Source organism: Macrosteles quadrilineatus, unplaced genomic scaffold (assembly GCF_028750875.1).
Source record: "Macrosteles quadrilineatus isolate MER2022 unplaced genomic scaffold, UCM_ALF_1.0 Scaffold_7__1_contigs__length_78375512, whole genome shotgun sequence".
NCBI classification, from domain to species: domain Eukaryota; kingdom Metazoa; phylum Arthropoda; class Insecta; order Hemiptera; family Cicadellidae; genus Macrosteles; species Macrosteles quadrilineatus.
The window spans coordinates 8,490,377-8,515,670 of NW_026542600.1; the positions used below are offsets into that span (position 1 = coordinate 8,490,377).

Genomic DNA, 25,294 nt, shown 5'->3' on the forward strand with positions numbered 1-25,294 from the left:
GCTTATGGACTTGTGTTGTGGGGAGGTTCTTTCCATACATATACCAAAAGAACTTTTGTGTTACAGAATAGACTTCTACGTTTAGTTGCAAACGTTAGCCAAAGGACTCAATTAAAGGTATTTTTGTTTCACATAGTATTATGACTTTGTACGCTATGTATGTATACCAGGTTATATGTTTGCTTGAATTTAGTAGTTGTCTGGTAATGTTTTGTAGAAAAAGTACATGACCATGACACTAGAAAGGGTAATGATTTTTTCAGAGTAAGGTGAAATGCCCAAAAAACAGAAAATATCCCTTATGTCAAGGGAGCAATATTTTTCAATAAATTGTTCATATCAATAAAGGAACTGGAAGGTAAACAAATCAAAAATATTCTGAAAATTTGGCTGTTTTGAAACTTTGAGAATTAAGATTAAGTAAAGGTATGCCTATTATGTGAGTAGATGTTTTGCTTGGATAAGAAGTTTGTAGAGTAGAACGCATGGTTTTGTACTCAAATCTGTATTTTTGCTTGGCAAATTTTGTATGATAAGGGACTTATACATTGACGATTTGCATGCATGTTATTCATGTTAAAGGCAAATAAAGACATTTCATTTAATCACAATACTTGTTTAACCAAATAAATTTATACTTCAAAGTAAATCACGTTTGATGATTTTTCAAAGATAACATTTTAAAAACAATTTGGGTTGAACAAATACAATGTTTTTGTAACCAATTCAATTTCAAATTGATTTCTATTATTCGTATTTGATACTCTTCGAAACACTAATTTGGTCAAATAAACCTAAATACATTCATACAAATACTTTACAATTAAAGCTTTTTAATTACACAATCTCAACAAAACCACAAAAAAAATCATCGTTTAGGAATTGTCACGAAGATAAAACAACAATAAACATGGGAACAAATGAACTTAACTCGAATGTTTTCTCCCAGGCTAGTAGTGCACCTGGGGCCAAGTCGTACCTTGCTCGAAATCAATGTTTTCATAACAGCCCGCGGCGAATGTTTTCAGAACGGTGTGTACAGTGATGTTTTTGACTCGGCTAGTAGCTGGTTGTTCCTGCGCTTGTTCGTACATTCAGCACGGCGGCAGTCGCATTTTGAGTTTCAGTTGGCACTTGCCCTCAGACGGGAGTAGTGTTTGTCAGTTCGGCCGGGTTACTAGCAAAGCTTGTACTGGGGTGTAGGTGAGTAAGAATCTTACTATCTTTCATTGTGTACTCGAAATCATATGGTTACAAAATTATTGTTTTGTTATTCAACTACAGCTGTGATATTTTAACAAAGAAACATAACCTGTCGTGCTGATGTTGATACAATAATGACTTGGCGGAATAAATTAACTTATTATACAACCAAATTGGTTGATACTTTTTATGGGATTATTTAAATCTGTTTTTAGATATTATTCCGAAGTACGACGCATTTTAGAAAGTTTTAACGTTGAAAATAAATGTTTATGCGTGAAGTCAAACAAATATTGAATATTTTTAAGGTTATGTGTTCCAAATTCCAAAATGAGATAAGAAAATAATAGTTTAAAATATTAATGCTGACATACGTTAGTTGTACCCAAACAATAAACCTATACAAATTCTACCCTACTTAAATATTGAATTTAAAGACTCTTTGTTTTTTTTATGTCTATTCATGAAACTAAACAGGTAGTAATGAATTTCAACATTTATTGAGACTATTAACCTTGAATATGTTTAATGTTTTCTTTCCAGCCCATGCACGTATACATCGTTCTTCATTTATAAATGTGTGTGTACAGTTGTTGTTTTTTGTACGTTAAATGTATTTCTGTGTTCATTCAATCCTGCATTTACTATAGTTGTTTACGTATCTCATGCTTTAGTTTAGAGTAGTTTTTATTTAGTCTGTAGAAATATGTTTTATTTGTTTCTTAAGAGGTGTTTTTGACTGGCAATAAAGCCTGAGCCCAGTTAAAAACCTTTGTAGAAAATAATTCTGTATACGAATTCCTCTTTGGAATTTGAATTCGGTTTGCAACTAAACATTTTTAACAAAACTAATTTTTAAATGCGGCAGTCTTTTCATAGATCATTGTGGGAATTCGCTACTAAATTGGTGCACCAAATTATGTTTAACTCTAAATAGTTTAATTTAATTTACAATTGGCTGCAAGTGTGCTAGGTAGATATGAATAGACTGAGGTAGAGGTTGGGTAGTTATATGGGATAGTACAGGGTTAAGGATGATTTGGTTACTCAAATTACTTTTAGTGAATTTCCCCAAAGGGAATTAGCTATTACCGTTAGTGGCAAGGAAATACATAGACCCGGGACCGACTTATTTTATTTTCTATGACCCCAGAAGCCAAAAACGCTATTCGTTAAATTGTTTATATACGTATGTGTCCGTGAACACGAGAATCCAAGCGTTTGGTCTGAATATGAATTTTAATTAAATTTAGCATTAATGTGTAGTGTAGGTTTGACATGGTTGGGTTCGCAAACTGCACGATGGGAACGAGATTTTATGGGATACGAAAAGTTTGTTGTAGGAAGGTTATGGAGAAAGTTTTAAATAGAATACATTTAAATAAATTCTCATATAATTCTTATGAAAGTTAACTGATGTAGTTTGCATGTTTATGGATATATTTTGAATAAGCTTGGTAATTTATTTATTTCATACTATACCATAAAAAATTTATATAAAAAACACGTTGTCCCTGTAGCAGCAAACCTGAACAGTTATCTCGAAATTAATGTGATTTAAGTAGGGTATAAATCTAACTAGTTTATGGACATATAAGGAAATATCTAATCATACTAATTAAAATTAACTAAAACTGCAGGTTTGGTGTGGTAAGAGTATTATTTTAATTGATTCTAAAGACAATAGCCTATTACACTTAACCAACATAGAAATACAAAATAATGTAAATGACTAATTTGACTTGTAGAAACAAATCTGGGTTACGTACTACGAGTTTGGCTGCATTAAATAACACTGTTTATATAATTCTATATAAGCTTTGAGTAATCAAAACTGTATGAACCATTTTATTCACTGAAGCTTTTCTTGACGGAATAAGCCATTTGCACAACCATTTTTTTTATATTGGCACATTTATTTTTGTATGCGGTAAACGTAAAAAGCAATCATTTATACAAAAGATGCATACAATATGATCATATCATAAACTTAACCATATAAAAAATAACAATGACAAATGATGATGAATTTAAATAATTGGTCCCATATACAGGGTGGAACGAAGTTATTGTTTAAGAAATTTATTTGTGTTAAACTACTCAGTATTAGTGACAAAATGGCACCAATTTAGGTTTCCATACTCTCACAGGTAAATAATAACAGACAAAATAATTTTTATTTTAAATATTTGTATTTCCTTAAATAAAATGGCAATTAGTACACTAAACATTGTGTTTATTTCAAATTCATTATCATTTTCAGTATACTCATTAAATCTTCAATAATAATAGTACAAAATCATTTAGATAAAAGATCTCTATAATCTTTTATTCTGCAATGTAAGTTTGAATTTGTGATTTGTTAGAAAACTAAACTTTCCCGTAGGGTTCACACTAATCTAATACTTGGTATTTTAACACATAACTTTTTAATACTAACTTCATTCCACCCGTTATGAATATTAGGCGCTTTAAAACCATTTTCATAATATCATTACTAGTTTCTATAACCTTATCAACACCTTATACAAATCTATAACCTTATTTATTGGTTGAGATTAAACCAATATTTGTACTATCACATTTTGGCTTAAAAAATAAATGAATGCTTGAAAAATGAAAAAAATGATTGCTTAAAAATAAATGATGACTTACGTTTGATACAATTAGGGAAATATTTCCTATTTTGTTTGGTAAACTGAAGAATTAAGTGAAACAGTTAATTTACAGTTAGATCTCAGCATCAAATATGTGGTCCACAACGAGTTGGGTGAAAAATTGGTTAAGAGGTTTTCAAAATAAACCAGATTTGCATTTTCATTTATCAATTTAACCTTATTTTGATTCGTCCATTTAATGAATTTCTGGTATGTCATTTTATACTTTTGTTTCAATTTTGGTGGCAAAAGATTAGCACAAACAGTTTGTGCTCTCATTTCCATCTCGTCAACTTCACTTTCACTAACTGATATTATTAAATCAGTTTAATCTACCTTCCTTTAACTTCCACAAACTTAGGTTAAGAATACGCGAGTATGAACAGGAACAAGTCGGATCAACAATTCAAATTGTCAACTGATCAGCTGATCAGCTGATTAGTTGACGTTCGAAGCATTACAATTTTACTTCTTTTCTCTCAATCCTTGAACCTCATTGGTCCGTTACCCGCGTTGATATGAGAAAAACTATGCTGATATGAAATGAAACTATGCTGATATGAAAGTAAACAGCTGTTGAGTGAAACTTTTCAATTCTAAGAACTGAACTGAAATGTCTACTTTAAAAACGGTCGTAGGTAAAATATATAACAAAATTTAACTTTTTGCAACGGTAGGGTTCATTGTATAAGCTTTTTGTTAGGAACAATATTTGTTTTGTTTTACAATATACGTTTCTCTGTGAGAACACAGTTAATTTAATTAAAGCAAGAAATTGGACACACGGTCAATGAAGCTTACTGTCCCTAACATACTGACGACTCTTCAACATGTTTTCAGCAAATACGATTTCCTTACTCATTATTTTTTTGCAATTTAGTAATAGCACATAGTATACTAACTGATTTATTTAAATCTCAATTTTAAACAATAAAATTAACAATAATGGCTAAAATATTTCTTGTCATACTAACGTGACATAAAATGGTTAGTAAAGTGCAAAAGCACATGTACAGGGTGTGACGGTCGTAACTGGTTTATTTTGTAAAACGTTGTGGCATGAATAATGCCTTGATATACTCTTCCCGCGTGTTTTAGTGTCATGTGTAAAACATATGGTGCAATATTTCAGTCTTTAGAGATCCAAACAAATGTGGTATGTTCTCTGAACTTGCTATTTCAACCCATTCAAGATGCAATAAGTTTTATGATTGGATAATAATTTTCTCAAATTTATCAAGCTAAATAATTTCAAAATTTTGATCAATCAACATATTTTTTAAAGGTTGACAGTATTTAGACATTGAAAGATTTAATATATTAATACAAAACCTTAAAATGTTTCAAAATTCCTTTTAATTAAAAATCATAATGGCATTTTTGACTGGACGTTTAGGTGGTTATGTTAATATACGAGACTTTTTTGTCCTAGGATGCTAGACATGACCCCGGAATTGTTTTTCACATTACCTCAGACCTAGGGGTTACGGCATTATCACTTAGATAAAATCACTGGTGATTTGGCGGGATTTGAACCTGGGACCCCAGGAACCGGAGTCCCGCGCTCTAACCACTAGACCAGTTCGCTCCCCCATGCGAGTCGATATTTAATTAAAAAACATATCCATTTAATAAAATGTATACGAATATTAACTTTTCACTTTAATAAAGACTTCAGGACAAAAGAATGCTAAGTATCCTATTTGCGGATTTTTATACGTATACTGAAATAATCTACTTTTATAACTGTTAAAGTTTATATACAACCCAAGGAGTTTAAGTAACCTAATTATAAAGTAAAATTGTCTGTTACTCATCCAATGAAAATCACAGCTGTCGTTCTAGTGTAGTTTCATATATTTATTAGCAAAACTGTAAAACTAAGTAGTAAAAATTTATTATAATAGGGAATAAATATTATAAATAAATATTACATAATATTAATGCTTCAAAATTCATCAAAAACTACATACAATAATATATTTATAAACTTATATTCTAGCTTTTCAAAACTGAAATCAGATAAATTTAATATATTTAAAGGGATTATTCAATCGATGTAACCAGTGGTGATTTAATGTACTTTTTAGTCCGATTATTTCGGCTCGTGAAGCCGATTATGGCATTAATTTAGAGTCAAATGTAATATCCGGATTAAACGATTTTGTAGTGTTTTTACTTTCTATGTTGAACGCTGATCCAGCAATACATAAGGTAGAAATAAATGTCGTATGGCTTCTTTTTCTAACCACTATTGGTAATTAAAATTTTCTTGTTAATTGATCGTACAACAAAATTTAACGTGTACAATGCAGTTGTCTGCTTGCAATTTGAGCGAAACAAGCTAAACCAAAACTTTACCAAAGCCAATGCAACATCTGTTTTACGTACATTAATGGGATGTCTGCTTGTAGTATCCAAAGTCAATAGTACGTCTGGTTTACGTAAATGGAATGTCTACTAGCATAATCCAAAGTCAATGGTATATTGGTAAAAATACCTATTTGGAGTATCTAAAGCCAATCACCCTAATGAGTTATTCAATTTCTGGTAAACTACGCTCAACGTATTAATACGTTATATTTGTTAATTAATTAATTATAATTGTTCTTTTTTTGTTCTGTATTTGTAATGCGTTTAGATAATTTATTGGTAAACATATGTTACGACTTTCATTTACCTTTTATTGTTGTCTTACAAATAATGTTATGGCGACCAATACACCCATAGGGCTCATGTTAAATTGTATTTTTTTTTATTTCATGCAGAGACAAGCCCTTGTATTCCGATTTGTACCATTTCAGATTTATACCTTTCCAAAGTTTGTTACTATGACTGTGCTAAATTTCATGCTGTAAACTTCAGCAATTCATGAGGATTATTTGTAAAATAAAAGCGGAGTTTAATATAAGAAATCCACTCGCTTCGCTCAATAATTAAAAATCCAATAAAATAGGTATCGAAGATAGCAGTGGGTTGTTTTTCTGTGCAATTGAATGGTGATTTATAAAAAATGTCGAAGTGTTATATTTACGATCATTATATTAAATGAAAGAAAGAAATTTGCAATACCTGATACAATGTCTGTCCAATTCAGTATTAGCAAATCATTGCATATAAGTAGGAGTATAATGTATTTATATTTTATTAAAGATGCTCAGCTTAGTATTCAATCAATTTTGCACAAAGTATAAATTAAAGATAGCTACAGTTAACTTGTAATAACCCTATTGTTAATTAGACTTATACAAATAAAGAATATTCAAGTAAAAATAAACTTAAGTGATTTAATTATTGATTATATTGAAATAAAAAACAATCAGTAAAAGGACAATTTGCATTAAAAAAGTTTTAAAAATGATTGTGACAGATGCAAAGGGATTATTTTCTGCTGGGATTTCGAAGGGGAGGGGGTGATTGATAAATGGGTGAGATTTGGAACGTCCGGGCCCAGGTAGGGGGGGGGGGTTGATAGGTAGTCTTCCAAGTTTGGATAGGCAGTGTCTTGACCACTCACGTAAAAAGTACTGTGGTTCGATCCCTTTTCTCCGTCCCTCTTGGCATGACCTCTTGAGCATTCTCATAATTCGTTATTTCTTCTTTTAAACTAATACCGTTTTTGAATAGTGCTTTTATCATCTTCAATATACGTGATCCTCTAATTTGTAATATCATGGACGGTTAAAAATTAAATGACCAAATGAATGATTTTTTTGAATTCAATAAAATGAACTTTGGTTTTTCGCAAAGCAAACCGACAAACAACACTTGATTACATTCTTAAAACAATACACATGGTTCTATATTTAAATAAGTTATTGAAAAACAGTCGTTTAACAAAAAATAAGAACTAGGATCTAAGAAGTGTTTATTGTTGTCAAATATTGACGTTTTAAAAGAAATGAGTGAATCGTTTATTGGAAATAAACTTTTTATTCTACATAGTATACAAATTGATAATTTTTATCTGTATTACTTGATAAATAAATCATTTTAAATTCATTCCAAAATCCTAACTACTGCTTATTTGTGAGATTGTTTGAATGTTATAAGTTCATATAGTTTTACAGTATTACAAATTTAGTTCTTGTATAGGATTTTTAGTTGCAAACAAAAACAAAAGATGAATACCACAATTCTTAATTAAGTCTATCAGTAAATAGACTTGGTAAAAGAAAGTACAAAACATATAATTTTTTATGTTTCGTATTCAGCCACCTAAAAACCCATCCTAATAATTTACTTATCATAATACAACTTTTAAAACGAAACTAAATTCATAACTCATAAAAAATCATATATTTCGGTAATGTATACAATTTGTATTTTTTATTCATCATAGCTTAACTGTGACCATGGTCTAAGAGACAGTATGCGAAAGTTTAATTAAATAATTAATTATTTTTAAGAGTACTAACTGTTAAATGTTTTGATTTGTATATTCAAAATTTTGTAAAAATAATTGTGCAAACACAAAAAAGGGGACCAATATACCAATTGCAACTCTTGTGATAAAACTTGTGATAAACTTTTACTTTGAATTAAATTTAGTACATAAGGTAAATTAATATATTTAACTCACTGTATCATATACATCCAACATAAAAATTTAAATCATATGAACAAATTTTAAATTATATAAAACTACTGAAAACTATAACGTCGCTTAACTTTCAAGATACTAGAATTCTATGAATTAATAGTTAGTTTTTCTGTTTGAAATTCATAGAAGTAAATATATACATAAACAGCTTCATTTTTTTATAAGTGTATCAGCTATTTAGGGAGGTAGGGACTATACTGAGCCTACGAGAAATGAGAAAATTTCTCTTTCTAGACAAGAACAGTGTGGAGGGAGAAGGAGGGGGACAGAGAAAGGTATAGATTGATCGACAGGTTTGCACAGGTTTGACTTACATGTTTACATCCAATCTTGTGGCTTTTATTTACACAAATATTCTATTCCGGATTTATTTTCGTTTGCCAATGAATCACCAAAAACGAGTTCGTATTACATGAACAAATTCTTCATTCAAACCTTATGTGAATAGATCTCGTAATCTCTCTCCAGGAAATAAAATAATGGTATCAACAAACTGACCCATACTTTCTCAAATTAGCTTGTAACCAACACTTATAATGGGTAACTATGTTAGCAGTGGGAGTAACTATGATATGTTATGGGTCGTATGAATTGCAATAGCTTTTGAACCGTAATTTATATATAATATGGGACTTTACCATTGTGTTAAAAGAATCATGACGTACTGAATTTTAAATCAAATCATTTGGTCTTACAGTATTTTTGAAAGTCAAATTTTCCGTTATTTTATGGGTTTTATGGGAAAATCGCCATTAAAAATCAAAATTTCCAAAATATAAAAATGTCTTGAGATACCATGGATTAGTGTCCACATAACCAACTACTTTTTGACGAAAACAATAATTACTCCATACACAGTGTATATGGGGGTGGAGTAACATTTCAAGAGCTGTGGAAAAATCATACGATCCACTTTAGTGTAGAAACATACAGACAGCGTAGCGCAGCGCAGCGTAGTCCAATACACACAGAGAGCGTAGCGTAGCGCATAGGTTGTAGACGGTCTTAAATAAGGAAGATCAGTATAGAGGATGGCTCTGTCGAAGACGGCTCGTATAAGTTTTGTCGAAAATATCTAAGGTGGCAGTTTTTGATCAGTAGGAGAAGTGTCGGGGTGCATGAAGTGTGTAAAGGCTGGGACAAACATGGTGAACATCACCACTTATTTCCAATCCTTAGGAAACTCGAGTCTCAGTTTATGGATTATACGAGAATGTCGACTACAACGTTCGATTACATATTTAGTTTGGTGAAGATGATTAGGAGAATCTGACAACTAATTGGAGAAGACCAATTGGGACAGAAAAGAGACTAGTAGACTAGTAGAAGTAGAGACACTTTAAACGTGTCTGCAGGCAAATGCGCTCCAATACGCTCTGAGAAAAAAAAGTTTGTTCCTCGGTCGTACGCTGCGCTGCGCTACGCTACGCTACGCCAAAATACGCTACTTTTATGTCATACTTAATTTCAATGCACGGTTTTGATTTAAAACATGCGATACGCTACGTTGTATGTATGTTTTTATACAAGTTAACTTAAAACTCATCAAACATTTGAAATTTTAGTTCACCTCAAATCAGTATGTTACAGTGATGTGTAGTTTTGACTAGTGTTGCCAGTAACGGATTCAATCGACCACATGATTGCACGGATTGACCGAATGTCAAATACAATATCGATATGCCCTACATCACATAGACAATATCACATACACTATCGCTTAGATCACATATTTTACATATTAGATCTTATAATCTACGAAATCTGTGATTAAACTGGTATTGTCATAGATTGCTAGTACAATAAATATACTTGTTTAGCGGATTTAACCCATAGGGAAGTATCTGCAGTAGAACCTTGATAACAAGACTCTCATAGGGATTATAAAATAAGACTTGTTATCAAGGTTGACTTCTTATTGAGGTTTGCAATAACATGTGATTAGGGGTAAAATAATTTCAAGGGGATTTTAAAATGACCCTTGTTATCAAGGGTGACTTGTTATCGAGGTTCTACTACCGTAGGTGACACGGTTACACATTGATTCCGTGCCGATTTACTTTTTTATTTTGATTTACTTAGAGGTCTTAACACTATTCATTTTAAGTTTTACAATATAAATACGTATAAATATAAGTAAATGTATAAATTAAACACGAAATTAGTTTTCTCTGGTATACATGCTAAAATAGTATTAAAAATCGGTATTAGCTCTATATTGGGATTCTCAAGACTCACTTACTTTTTTTAGCAAGTTCGTCATTAGTAGGGGAGGGGATGCAAATAATATTTCTGAATGGTAGATAAAAAATCACAAATTCCATATATCCCTATTAGAGATTACCTCATATCATAATCGTGATTTCCTACCCTCTATCCCCATATTATATTATAGGGGAGCGAGCAGGTGTAGTGGTTAGAGCGCGGGACTTCAGTCCCTGAGGTCCCGGGTTCAAATCCCACCAAGTCACCAATGGATTTAATCTAAGTGATAATGCCGCAACCCCTAGGTCCAGCCTGAAGTAATGTGAAAAACAATCCCAGGCTCATGCCTAGCGTTCTTAGGGAAAAAATCCCCATATTTTAACTCAAGACTTTGTCTTTTAGAAACATAAGTATACGCATACTACAAATAAACATTCCCACAACCCGTATTATTTAAATAATATAGGAGAATTGGATGAAATCTCACGGAAAAAACAACTCGGAGAGTGAAGTGTAGAAAACGCCTGCAATTCTACACCAGGCAATATAGAGGCAGTATGCATAATGCCTACCTAGAGCCGTACTATATATTCGGACTAAAATGCTGTTTATAATTTTGTTCCGTAAATTCAAAGAAAAATAACTTCTCAAAATATAATATAGATCTATTAAGGTTATTTTATTTGGTAAATAACTGCTCTGTTGGTTTTTATGATTGAGTTCGTGAACCAGCAAGAATGAGTTATGGGACCGGACTGTTTGGGGGTTTATTTTTTCATCAATTAATTAATTGTTGTTAATTTTACCTCTTAAACATTAAAAGGCTTAATTTTCATGACAACCACCGTGTAGACCATAAAACCTTATATTGGAGCGTTTTTGTACAATTACAGGCTATGTAAAAAATTCCAAAACCTGTGTACGTTTAAAATTGATTTGTTATTTTTGTAGAGAAACAAAAAACTGTTTTAGTTTACTAGTTTATGGATGTATTTTGGTCAAATTAAGAAAATTGATTTATTTAATACTATATCATAAGCTTTAATAAACGTATGTTCTTTCGCCTCTAGCAGCAAATTAAAGTAATCTTTAATATTTTGTTTCAATAAGAAATTAATCCGGCATGTATAAGGTAATATTTTTTGTAAAAACCCAATCAGGAAATTATTTAGATCTGCAGAAATAGTTTGGTCGGTCCATGAGAGTAGCACACCAAAAGTTTATCATGTGTATCGTAAGTTAAATGTCTCTAAATTGTAAAGTAAGGATTTTTCAATTCGTAAATGCTTCTCTTTCAAATTTTATTGTATGATAAGCCAATGAAAAACTCCATTAAAGTAATTCATAAACACACACACACAAAATGTAAAAGAATTTCATTGGAATAACTTTTTACATAAAAATGTCTTACCAATTAATTTATTTAAGGTTTTATAATATAAAACCTAAATATATACTATCCTTAGTATAAAAATCTAATGGTTTTTTGACGACATAAAATACTATTTCCTTTACAAGGAATGGTTTTCAACCAGTAAACGAAATATGTGTATTCTAATATCTAATACATGTTCAACCTATGATGAGAAGATTCATCTCACCGGAAGGAAGGGGGGAGGGGGGCAAAGGACGGGGTACGGTGGCCCCCCACTAAGGTAGATCAATTGGCAAATTGGTCTCGAGGGTGACTCAGGTCCACTAGTCCGTGATCATGTCGTAGCAAGTTGGGGTTCCAATCATCGAAACATTGGTTGTGACAGGAGTTAAAACTGTTTACCGAGCGGGTGTAAACCTGTTATCAAATTTTCACTCAACAGTTGTTTTTCACAGTTTCATTTTGATCTGTGTTAACCGTCCCGTAGAAATATACAGGATTACATATTCACAAAAATATATTAATTACGTACGACAATATTCATATTTGGCCAAAGTCGGAATCAAAGTATTTATTCCATTAAGAAAATACATGCGATACATTGAAACTATGTGATGTAACTACACAAGGTTTAAATTATGTATCAGGGACAAACTGCTATGTAGCTGTGATGTGGAGTTTCAGATTTGAGTTGATATAGTCAATGATTGCTTAATTTGGTAGATTGACCAATGGTCAATCTTCAATGAGCAAAGCTACATTCGAATTGCTTTAATATATCATTGTCGATAATATTGGTTGGCTTTGTTTTTGGAAGAATTACGAACTGTGCTGAAGGTTTTAGTAAATTTCCTATATTATGATAAGCTGTTGCTGTATGTCTCATGGTAAGACCCAGGCCTGGGGCCGATTTACTTTTCGTTTTAATGTCCCCAGAGGTCAAAAACACTAGCAGTTCAAATCCATATTATATGTGTCCTTTAGCACAATAACTGGAGTAAAATTCTTTCGAATTTGATTAAATTTTGTACAAATGTGTAAACATACATTTATTCGAACGACTTAACGAACCAGCATGGTTGAACTATATAAACGGGGTTTACGGGGGATTTTATGTAGTAAAAATTGGGTTTTCTAGTTTTTTATCCTCAAAACATAAATCTGCAATTTATTCCCAAGCCATTTTTGGGAGCTCAAAAACAAATAATTGATTTGTTGAAGCGCTGTTGTATGTCTAATATTTACGGGAAAAAATAAAAAAAACTGTAAATTTAAAATCCTCACGTTATTCTTTTGGGGAATTAATAAACTTTAGTTAGCTTGTTTATGAATATATTTCGGTAAAATTTAGCAAATGTATTTATTTAATTCTAAGCCAATAACATTTAAAAAACACACTTTACCACATTTTCTGTATTAGCAATATAAGTACTCATTACAATTATTGTAGTTAATTAAAAAATAAATCTGACTATATTAATTGAATACTCTATCGATAATAGAATTAGGTAAACGGAAAATTAACTCATTATGCAGGTTTTCTGCAGCAGAAGTATTTATCAATTCAGGTGGTTTTCAAATAAACTATTGTCTCAACACCCAACATGTAAACCTATCCTAGGTCGCCATAGTTATACTGTAGTAGGAACAATGTCTTACATCATCTAGCCTCAACAACGTGTTATACTGGATAATTGGTCTCATGAAAAGTTGTGACTCCTCCACACTAATTAGAACAGGAGCTTCGTCTAATTAAATTCACAGCCATAACAGCACAACTCTACACCGTTGCTATCCTTGTTTGTTTTCCCCTGTTTATGAAAGCCATAACTTTTCTGTGAGCAAATGTACAACAATATGTCCTATTTAACGTGCGTGATTCGTGATGATATTTTTCGACAAAAATTGCTGTTTTCGTAAGAGACGTAAATTATTCGGAGGAAATCATTCGATTCTGTAAAATGAAAATTTGTGGAGATAAAAGCGGTGGTATTATTTTCTGAGTTTAAAATATATTTTATATACTACTTTATATCTAAAATGCTCTATTCCCTCAACCAAAATAGTTGGTTTCCTGATTCCTCGAAACAAGCATTATTTTTGGGTCTAGGTCAAGAAGAATAAACTAGGCCACCGTAATACAAATATTCAAAACAGTACTTTTTGCAGCAGATTAAAAGGAAAATGCGTAGTGGTTTCAAATTCCTTAAGATTTGGTTGATTAAGATGAGCCTGGGATTGATATAATTTTGAATTCGAATAACTTTCACGGAAAGGAATCTCCCATGGTACATGTCTAAGACAGTTATTTTTAACTGTACCTTTATCGGTTGCATTTTCTACGTTTTTGAAGGGCACCATTTCAAAGCCTGGTTTCATTTATCTAACGCTGACCTTCTGTTTACAAGCATAACTCATAGTCAAAAATTATTGTTGAGATTTGTTTTTTACTTACCATATATTTTTAAGCTCTTCACCAATGGGTCACAATTTACCAAACAAAAGCTGATTTTTTTTGTCAAATTTTACCTGAGCCTTCAGGATTTTTTTTGTAAAGCCAAAATTGTAAACATGCATTATTCTACGTCATCAACATATTGCACGTATACAAATGAAAAATACTTTGAAAGTGAAAATACTTTGAATTATACATCAGCAACACACTATATACATTGCTCAGAAAAAAAGGTTTTTTTTCTCTTGTGTGCTGTATGTGTTGAATTTTAAATCTACATATGATTGCACCTAATTCTCCAGCTGTGTTCAGTTAAACCGGTTACACATGATGTTATATAACCAATCTTAAAAATGTAGCTGAATCGGATGATGTACGGCATTATAATATGTAGGTAATATTCGTGATTTAGTACAATATTGTCATAAACATAACCAAATTGGACTCGGGGGAGGGAATGTCCATTATATACAGGGCTTGTGTAATCTCCTTACAGGTAATCATATAGCCATTGTATGTGATTTGGATATTGCTCACTAATATGCCCATGCATTAGGCTCTTACAGAATCATACATTGTGCAATTCTAAAAAAATTGGTTCCTGAAATAATGTAATATGCAATACAGAATAAAATTAATGGTAGAATCTGGAAACCCCATTAAATGCTTAGAAAATTCCTAGAAATAGCCAAAAGTAGTATATTGTTTTTGGCATCGATATTACTTTATCTTTTGTTGATTACTATTTATCTAATTAACTGCTTATATCTATGTATAAGATGTGAGAATGGAAATCAAACTCAAATTCATAGTAAAAAATGCTCAGTATAAATAAAAGAAAACTTGTATGAAGAATGGAAACTTGACATGTAAAATTGAATTGGGTTCTTATAAATTTAAGGCAACATCCAAGGCCTTCTCTATACCAAGGATCGTATACATTAAGCCAATTGCTTTGACATCAAAATTGAACTACCTCTGAGTCTACTGTGGGTCTACTGACTAATACAACTCAGTAAATGATGTGTCTACCCAATATTGTCTAGTTGCTTTAATCATCAATTGAACTACATCTGAGTCCACTGTTGGTTCACTGATCAACAGACAACACAGTATATGATGTGTTTAACTGTAATGTCTACCCAATGTTGTCTAGTTGCTTTGATCATCAATTGAACTACCTCTGAGTATACATTTTATAACAACACAGTAAATGATGTGTTTAACTGTAGTGTCTACCTAATGTTGTCTAGTTGCTTTGATCAATTGAACTACCTCTGATTATACTGTAGGTCAACTGACTAACCCAACACAGTAAATTATGTGTTTGACTGTAATGTCTACCTAATGTCGTCTAGTTGCTTTGACCATCAATTGAACTACCTCTGAGTCTACTGTGCTACTGACTAACACAACACAGTAAATGATGTGTTTAACTGTAGTGTCTACCCAATGTAGTGTAGTTGCTTTGATCATCAATTGAACTACCTCTGATTCTACTGTGGATCAACTGATTAACACAACACAGTAAATGATGTGTTTGACTGTAGTGTCTAACCGATGTTGTCTAGTTGCTTTGATCAACAATTGAACTACTCTGAGTCTACTGTTCAACAACACAGTAAATGATGTGTTTAGCTGTGGTTTCTGCTCAATGTCGTCTAATTGCTTTGATAATTAATTGAACTACCTTTTGAGTCTATTGTTTATAACAACACAGTAAATGATGTGTTTAATTGTAGTGTCTACCCAAAGTTGTCTAGTTACTTTGATCAACAATTGAACTACCTCATGAGTCTACTTTTTTATAACAACAGAGTAGATGATGTGTTTAACTGTAGTGTCTACCCAATGTTGTCTAGTTGCTTTGATTATTAACTGAACTACCTCTGAGTCTACTGCAGGTCCACTAAATAAGACGACGTCGTTACTTATGGTTATGTCTTAATTAATCTCTTAGTTTTCTTCGCCACTGTTCTATCCCTAAATAGTTACATCATCTCATGCCTCAAATTATTGTTAATATCTTAAGAGAGTATTCAACAAACATAACAAACTTCTTTTTTCTATATCATATTGTAATATTGCAGTAGAAGTATACAGTATAAATCGTGATAGTAGAAGTGTTCAGTTATAAGATAAGTATGCTTTAAGCATAAAACCAACAAAGGGACAAAATGTAATACTTGTAGAACAGGCAGTACAAGTATTTGATATGCTATTCAAAATAGTATTGGGTTTAAATATTAGTTTATTGCCCTTAGAATTTACCTTTTAATTCAACCGTTCTATTTACAATATATTTATCTTAAATTGAAGTACACAAGATGAATTTTAATTAACATAACGCATGTTAAATACTGTTCACTTTGTAGTAGGCCTACATAATATTTCAGTAAAATCTCAATTTTAAATTTCCCAAATGACCGTGGTTGATACATATAAGTAATTAGTTGGAACGAATGTGTACTTCGAACATTTAAAAAAGAGAGTGGATCTAAAAAAGGGTATAGAAAAAATAATTAACGTTACACATATGATAATGTTTAGTTGTATTATTTTTATTGGAATTTAAATTAATGTCAAAGTTAGATCAAGTTAAAAAGCGGTCCAAACCCATAAAAATTTGTAGATCTGCCGGGAATTGAACCCGTCCCTCCCGCATCGAAATGCGGAACACTTAACACTAGGCTAGCAACACGTCCCAATTATTTATCCTTTTAATCTTGTACGGTTTTATAAATGTGGTACCATAGGTAGTATAAAACAATGGAATAATGGGAACATTTCTTAACGAAACCTGAAAAGAAAATCGAACCATAATGGAGCATTTTCCCGTTACAATCCTCTTAGGAAAGCCTAAGCATTGAATTGCTCTGAAAAATAAATGACGGAAAACAACGAAGAAGTCTTTCGACGGCTTCAGGTTTACAATATTACCAGTATTGGCCGCTGTCCCAAACCTCTCCTGATATTAGATAGTAACTCGGAAAACGTTTTACTCTATTCCATTCCTTTCTCTCATTGAGTAAATTAAATAAAGAAACAGAGATTTTATCTCTGCATTTGTTAAATTTGCGCACTCAATGTCTAGATGTAATTTAGATAAACGCTGTTATTAATTTAAGGGAAAGGTGGTTGATTATTTAGTAAATTATTTGTTTAAATGTGACATTTTTTGAAACTATACCAAGCTTAGGTGAAAGGTAGGAAGCAGTACCACCAAGGTAGGATGACTTCCCGAAAAGTATTTCGTGTAAGTTTTTATGTTTTGCAGGTTGTCTAAGATGTATGCTAAATGTTGGCTGGGTTACGTGTACAAGATTTGTGTTTGCATTAAAAATTATTTAAAACCACACCACAGAGAAGTATGTTACAGTGGATACACACTCTTGGGACAACCGAGCGGCCTCAGCTTTGGTATTATGCGGTGGATATACTTGTGACGAAGGAAGAGCCCGAGCGAAGAGTACTATGCGGAAATTCCTATCACACAGGGCACAGGGTCCTCCTCCACTGTGAGCACTGTATATGAGGGCGAGGGAGGTGTTCTTGGACACCATTGGTGCTAGACACCACTTATGTACCAATGAATGTTTCCTCTATACCTTACTTCTCTGTGACCACGTGGACTTGTCTTCCATCAACCATGTTACCAATTAGAGGATGTTTTCGCAGGGACATTGGCAGGAATGTGACGAGGACAGTAGTCATGAGGAGGAGGGTGTTCTTAGACACCATTGGTGCTAGACACCACTTATGTACCAATGAATGTTTCCTCTGTACCTAATGCTATCAACCGTGATGTGTTCGCAGGGACATTGGCAGGAATGTGACGAGGACAGTAGTCATGAGGAAGAAGGTGTTCGACACCATTGGTGCTAGACACCACTTATGTACCAATGAATGTTTCCTCTGTACCTAATGCTATCAACCGTGATGTGTTCGCAGGGACATTGGCAGGAATGTGACGAGGACAGTAGTCATGAGGAGGAAGGTGTTCTTAGACACCACTTATGTACCAATGAATGTTTCCTCTGTACCTAATGCTATCAACCGTGACGTTTTCGCAGGGACATTGGCAGGAATGTGACGAGGACAGTAGTCATGAGGAGGAAGGTGTTCTTAGACACCATTGGTGCTAGACACCACTTATGTACCAATGAATGTTTCCTCTGTACCTAATGCTATCAACCGTGATGTTTTCGCAGGGACATTGGCAGGAATGTGACGAGGACAGTAGTCATGAGGAGGAAGGTGTTCTTAGACACCATTGGTGCTAGACACCACTTATGTACCAATGAATGTTTCCTCTGTACCTAATGCTATCAACCGTGATGTTTTCGCAGGGACATTGGCAGGAATGTGACGAGGACAGTAGTCATGAGGAGGGAGGTGTTCTTAGACACCATTGGTGCTAGACACCACTTATGTACCAATGAATGTTTCCTCTGTACCTAATGCTATCAACCGTGATGTTTTCGCAGGGACATTGGCAGGAATGTGACGAGGACAGTAGTCATGAGGAGGCGCCGGGTTACTGTGTGGCTGCTGCTATTGGCGGCAGTCCACGGGGCTCGCACTGCAGACCCTCAATTGTCCGACACGACGGCCACCAACACTGACCTCCCGGAAACTACCACAGGTTAGTTACTGAAAACGGCACTTACGTATTAGCCGAAACCAACGATCACATAACACCGGACACCCTCATACATCGCGCTGTGCTGGTTAAGGTTAGGTTAGATATGGTCTTTATGAGTACCTAAACTAACATAACCTAACCTTAGATAATCTAACCTAACCTAATCCAACCTATCATAACCCTAACCTAACCTAACCTACCCTAACCCTAGTTACTGTTAAAAAGCGATACTTACGTATTAGCCGGACCACACACTTATACAGCGCGCTGCGGTGGTTTGGTTAGTCGTGTGGTCATTATTAGTACCTAACCCTAACCGAACGTAACCTAACCTAACATAACCTACAATAACATATCATACCCTAACATAACCTTACCTAACAATAAATTAACCCTAGCCTAACATATCCTAACATAATCCAAAAAGAGTGTGGTCTGGCTAATACTTAAGTAAAAAAAAAACTTTTATATTTCCATTGCTTATTTTTATGCCAGAATTTTTTTTTTAGTTATGCTTTCTCTCCAGCTACACATTATATGGAGAAAATCCCTATTGTTTTCGTCAAACTTTTGCTTTTTAGTTAAGAGTGGAAAACCCATTTTGGGCCCCCCTGAACCCAAAAACTAAGTTTTCGAAGTGATGTCTTTGTGTGTGCGTACAGAGCTACAGACTACACCTGTGGTCTGATTTTTATTAACTTTGGTTTTAGGGTACTACGTCAGAGACATCAGTGTCCAGGATTTTTTTTATTACTTCAATTTTTATTATAGTCCTAGTGATATAGTCCTTTAGAATCTTTATAAAACTGTACAGCCCTTATTGCAGTGGAAATTACGGTTCAAAAATTATTGCAACTTATGTGATTATCCCATAAAACCCATAAAATTACGGAAAATCAGACTCCGAAAAAACTGTTTAACCGATTTCAACTAAAACTTAATATGTTATGGTCCTTTTAACTCTAATGGAAATGATATAACACTAAATACTGTGAAAATTACTATTGAAATGTTATGGCAGCTTTTGTGATTTTACTCATGTGATGTCACTCCCACCGCTTGCCTATGATAAGGGGGGTTTGACAAGATGATGGGAGAAATTATGTGTTATATTGCTGATACAGTATATTTTGTAAGTGAATAGTTCTCTGGAAGTTTGTTTACCTGTTTTTATGTGCAGCTTCATCAACACATAGATAAAATGTGCATCACATACAAACCCATAACCCCATTAAATACTCGTAAATACAAAATCTATCTAACTTCTATAGCAGTCTACCTCTCGTAGTTTAATCCTCTCTTCTTTGCTAAGTCCTCTGTCATAATTTTAAACAATTTATTCTGCCAAAAAAATTTTCCCCAAAACCACTTGGATATCTTATTTACGCCCGAAGTTACTCATACACGACATGGCCCAGCAGAATTTCAGCCCGGAATGTTTAGGGTTAGGTTAAGAACCACAACACAAGCACCAGCTACAATATTCACAAACCCAGTGATGTATTATTCTCAGGCAGCTACCCCTGAGTTGAGGGTGGTGGATTGTTTCTAAATGCTGCTCCACTACCCTAACATAGACCCAGCATACAGTCATCCCATACAAAACTCTCACAGGCACGTCATGGTGCATGTCAAAAAAATTTACTTTAATATACAAAATGTGTAAATTATATAAAATTGTATTGAATCCTAATTGTTTTATTATCCAAACAAGATACGAAATACAGGGTGATTCAAAAAGGACTTCACAACTTTGAAAATTCATATAAATCTTATTAAACAAGGTACAGAGCTGGTTTTGGTGTTGTTTTAAAGGAAAACACTTTAAGTTTTTTTTAACCTTAAACTTAAGATGTTCTATGTGACTTCCGTTGGATTTGGGGAAAATAATTATTTAGGTATGAAAAAATAGTGAAAACCGTTAAAAATTAGAGAGAAATTCACAAAATTTTGAAAGTAGGGCTTTTTTTGACAGTGAAGGAGTGTGATACACCCACTTCTTGAGATTTATATGAATTTTCAAAGTTGTAAAGTCCTTTTTGAATCACCCTGTATATTAGACAAAAAAAAATATATCGTGAGGTAAATAATATACAATTTTAAAATACGTTACGTATATTATATTAAATCTACAAATTCATTAATTAAATTTAATAAATTAACCAGAAACGTTTTCAAACATTGTTCGAAATGGATTGTGACGATTCAATTGTTTACGACTCTGTAATAAAGGTTTTAAAATATCGTTTACTTATTTTAACGTTAATGCTTATAAAAAGTACATATTGTAGATTAAAACATCAAAGAACAGGAAAATAACTTCAAACAACAACGGAATTTCTTTTCCCCGTTGTCAAAGTTGGTTGTTTTGTGGTTTGGCCAAAATAACCGTTTATTTGCTCTTGTTTTTCTGTATGGTTTTGTGGTTTAGCAGGTAACCATAACATTAAATGTGGTTCATTTAAAGTTCATTGAGGTTTGGTGAAATCAATTGATGAAGATGGCACTGCATGTTTAAGGTGCAGAATATGCAATAATTAATTGAGGAAATAGTTGGCCACTGAATAATACAAGGATTATTTCGATACAGATGTTATGTAATTTTAATAGATCGCATTTAGAGATGAAAATTTGGAAAAGGGGAGTTTCTAAGAGTATTGCTAAATCTGTAGTATTAATATGCAATAGTTTTAAATCCTTATTATTTGCGAACCTTAAGGCACCAATGGTTTTAATATTAATGTTACTAAGAGTTTAGAAGCTGTTTAAGTTAGTGGATACATTCTTTACATCTCTTTTACTTAAATTGATCAATTAAAATTATTACCTTATCCAACCACAGTTGTTGATAAGATGAATAGTTTTGTTCCTTAGAACTTCAGGTAATTTTGTATGCAACCACATCATCAATGTATTACATTGTGTTAAATAAATTATTCAGACAAAAAGCTGACCAGTCAAATATTATTTGGCTTCTTTCCAGTCAAAATATTTATTTGATACATATTACACAATAATTTGATCATATAATAATTTGATACAAGTTGCAAATTAAAGAAGTATAAAATAGAAGAACAAAACAAACTGAAATACAGGTGGCACTGGAGAGAAGAAGAAACATCATGATTCAGTCAGTTTCATTTAGTCAGTGCCAGTGATAAGACAGTGTTTAGCCTGTACAGTTTTAATCAGTTTTATCAATTTGTATTCCAATTTAACTATTCTATCAACATGATAAGTTTCAATTATTGTGATTGTGACAGTTTTTAAAAGAATCTATCGTCATACCACAATGTATTAATACGTATGATGTGATTGCATACATGATGAAATTCTAAGGAACGAAACTAGTCATCATACAAACATCTGTGGTGGGATAAGGTAATCATTTCATTTTATCAATAATATATTCCAACTAAGATACACAAAGGGTAATAATGATTGACTTAAAGTTGCATTTTTGTTGTGGTAATGTTAAGAAATTATTCAAAGAGAAAGTAATATAACTTTTACCATGAGATTTAGGCAGTAAGGAGAAGAGAAAAGAATGAAATAAGAAAGAAAGACTAGAGTGCTTGGTTTTTCACAATTTATTTGTACAGCTCGCATATAAATGTGAAATAAAACACACACAATAATGGTTTGTGAAACCTATATAAATTGAAATAATACTTTGTATGCAAGCCTACTTCTTTCTTCTTCATTCGAAAAAGCTTTATTCCTATTTGAATTAATGTACCTTACATATTGATTTTTACATATTGATTTTTTTGAATTCAGGATATATACACTGTATATATCCTGAATAATATCCTAAAAATTCATACCATCGTTTAATTAACACTGTATATTATACAGTGTTAATTAAACGATGGTATGAATAGTACGATAAACTTAAGGCGACGTAAATAAGAAATAATAGGAGTAAAAATATATTGAAAAAAATTGAGACGGATTGAATGATATTTGAAACCTTACAAACTTTGGCGTCCAGTGCTATAAACAATTCTTTTAAGGGGACCAAATAATAAATTGCAGTGATAAAACTGCAGTATCTTCACAAAATAAAAACATGGTAAAGTTACATGGGCCCGTTTATTTATACGGGTCTGTATCTTTAGTGTAAAACGACTTGTTTTACTGCAGTTCTTTAGTCAGGGTGGGCAATTTACTTCCTTCATTTCCCTTGGGACGTTATTTTTACCATGTGAAACACCCATTTTTATTTCTCCCCCGATACCATAGTATATGAAGAAAGTATTGTTTTCGTCTAAATTTTCGAGATGAGTTTTGAGTGGATATATCCGTTTTGGGTCCCACACAAAAATGTGGTTTCCAAAGTTATGTCTCTGTGTATGTGGGTGTGTACAAACCTACAACCCACACCTGTAGTCCGATTTTGAGTTAATTTAGTATGTAGGCACTAATATTCATGGTATGACCAGGCGTTTTCCATTTTTTCGAAATGTTTTTTTTAACGGCTATTTTCCCATAAAAATCCATAAAATAACGGGAACAAAATTGTACAAATCCCATTTTCGTAAAAATTACGGTTCAAAAGTTAATTCAATTCAATTCAAAACATCTTTATTTGTTCATGTACATAAAATACAATAAATAGTGTCACAGAAATACAACTGTTATTGTAACTTATGTTATTTCCCCATAAAAACACTGTAAGAAACAAAAAATGTGATTTAAAGACAAATCCGGTATTGATTAAAATAATGGTCCTTATAATGATAAAAAACAGTGCAACCCCCATTGATGAAACAATTATGGTACAAAAGTTATTTGAAACATTTGACATTTTCCCGATGAAATATCATAATTACTCTCATACCGCTTACTAAAATAAAAGTTGTGTACAAGCTAATAGAAGAAAGTATGTGTCAGATTGCTGATACTGTTTATTATACCATTTATACTATGTAGAGAGCTTATTTTATGTTATACTGCAAATAGTGCAAATTTATTCGTCGTGACTTTGGAAACATTATGATATAACCGATCTCACGTTCTTGCCATGAATGTTCCTTGAAAATCACCGTTGGTATTCCATAGTCCAAAAGTGGTTGGTGCAATATACCCAAAGGACGATGTATAGCCTTTAAATATTCATGTAGACGTTGCACTAACTACCTACGCCCAAAAGCTTCTTCCATCGCCTCTTTATTATCTATCGGTGAATTTAATGGTAATTATATTTTAAAAGTTATCTTAGCACTGCAACGTGAGTAATTTCCTATTGTAGGTGCTTGAATTACTTTTGGCACTTAGGAGGGAGAGGGGTTCGGCATATTTTACCAACCATTTTATTTTATATAGTTTGCAAAATTTGACGAAACTATCGAATTTCAACAATACAGTAATACTACTACTGTAAAGTTGTTTATAGTTTTAGCTAATATATTAAATAAAACGTAAATTTCACTTAATTAGGTTTGTTAAATGAATTATTTTGTAAAATTAGTTTGTCTATTCTAAACACTTTAAAGTGTATACCTTCTTTGATACATGAAATTTAAAAACTACAACCTATTTCAACCAAAATTACCCACCTATTTGTTCCAACAAAACAAATTTAAAAAAATAACTCGAAAGAAAGTTGGTTCACAGTAGATAATGTAACGGGTTTATTCTGAAGTATGTAAATTTTAATTTTTTTTTATATTTAATATGCTGTTCTAGGCCAAATACAGATTTCTAATACTAGAATAAGTGGTAGCTACAGTGGCTTATATTTTTGTTATATATGTTGTTGAAGATGTAACAATATTGAATTTTTAATAATTTACATAATAATTACTATGGTCAACCTGGAGGTTATCTTTCAAAGATATATACTATAATTATCACATCAATAGGGTATTTATTTGTTAATCTATTGAGTGATTTAAATTAAACCATCATAAAGTCAAACCCTTTTCGCTAGGCTAAATCATACCAACTGCACAATTTAGTTATGATATAACATAACTGTTTGTTATATACTGATATACTGTATTGTTCAAAAAATCTGCACGAAATAAGACACAACGTACCGAGCTTAGCTATTATTTCAAACTGAAACAAATCTATAATATTGTAGAGCAAAATATTCTATGATTTCTTTCACTCACCCACACTAAGTCTCAATAAATTGAATATT

The 25,294-nt window shown here is 32.4% G+C and overlaps 1 protein-coding gene across 1 annotated transcript in view; it reads left to right on the forward strand.

Moving 5' to 3' along the window:
- The first annotated feature begins 1,132 nt into the window (after window positions 1-1,132).
- Window positions 1,133-25,294, forward strand: part of LOC128998601 (uncharacterized) — a 163,078-nt gene continuing 138,916 nt past the window's right edge. The window contains exons 1-2 of the mRNA XM_054424811.1: window positions 1,133-1,203; window positions 18,986-19,143. Of these exons, the coding sequence (XP_054280786.1) occupies window positions 19,020-19,143 (124 nt within the window). The 5' untranslated portion in view covers window positions 1,133-1,203; window positions 18,986-19,019. The remainder of the gene's footprint in view (window positions 1,204-18,985; window positions 19,144-25,294) is intronic.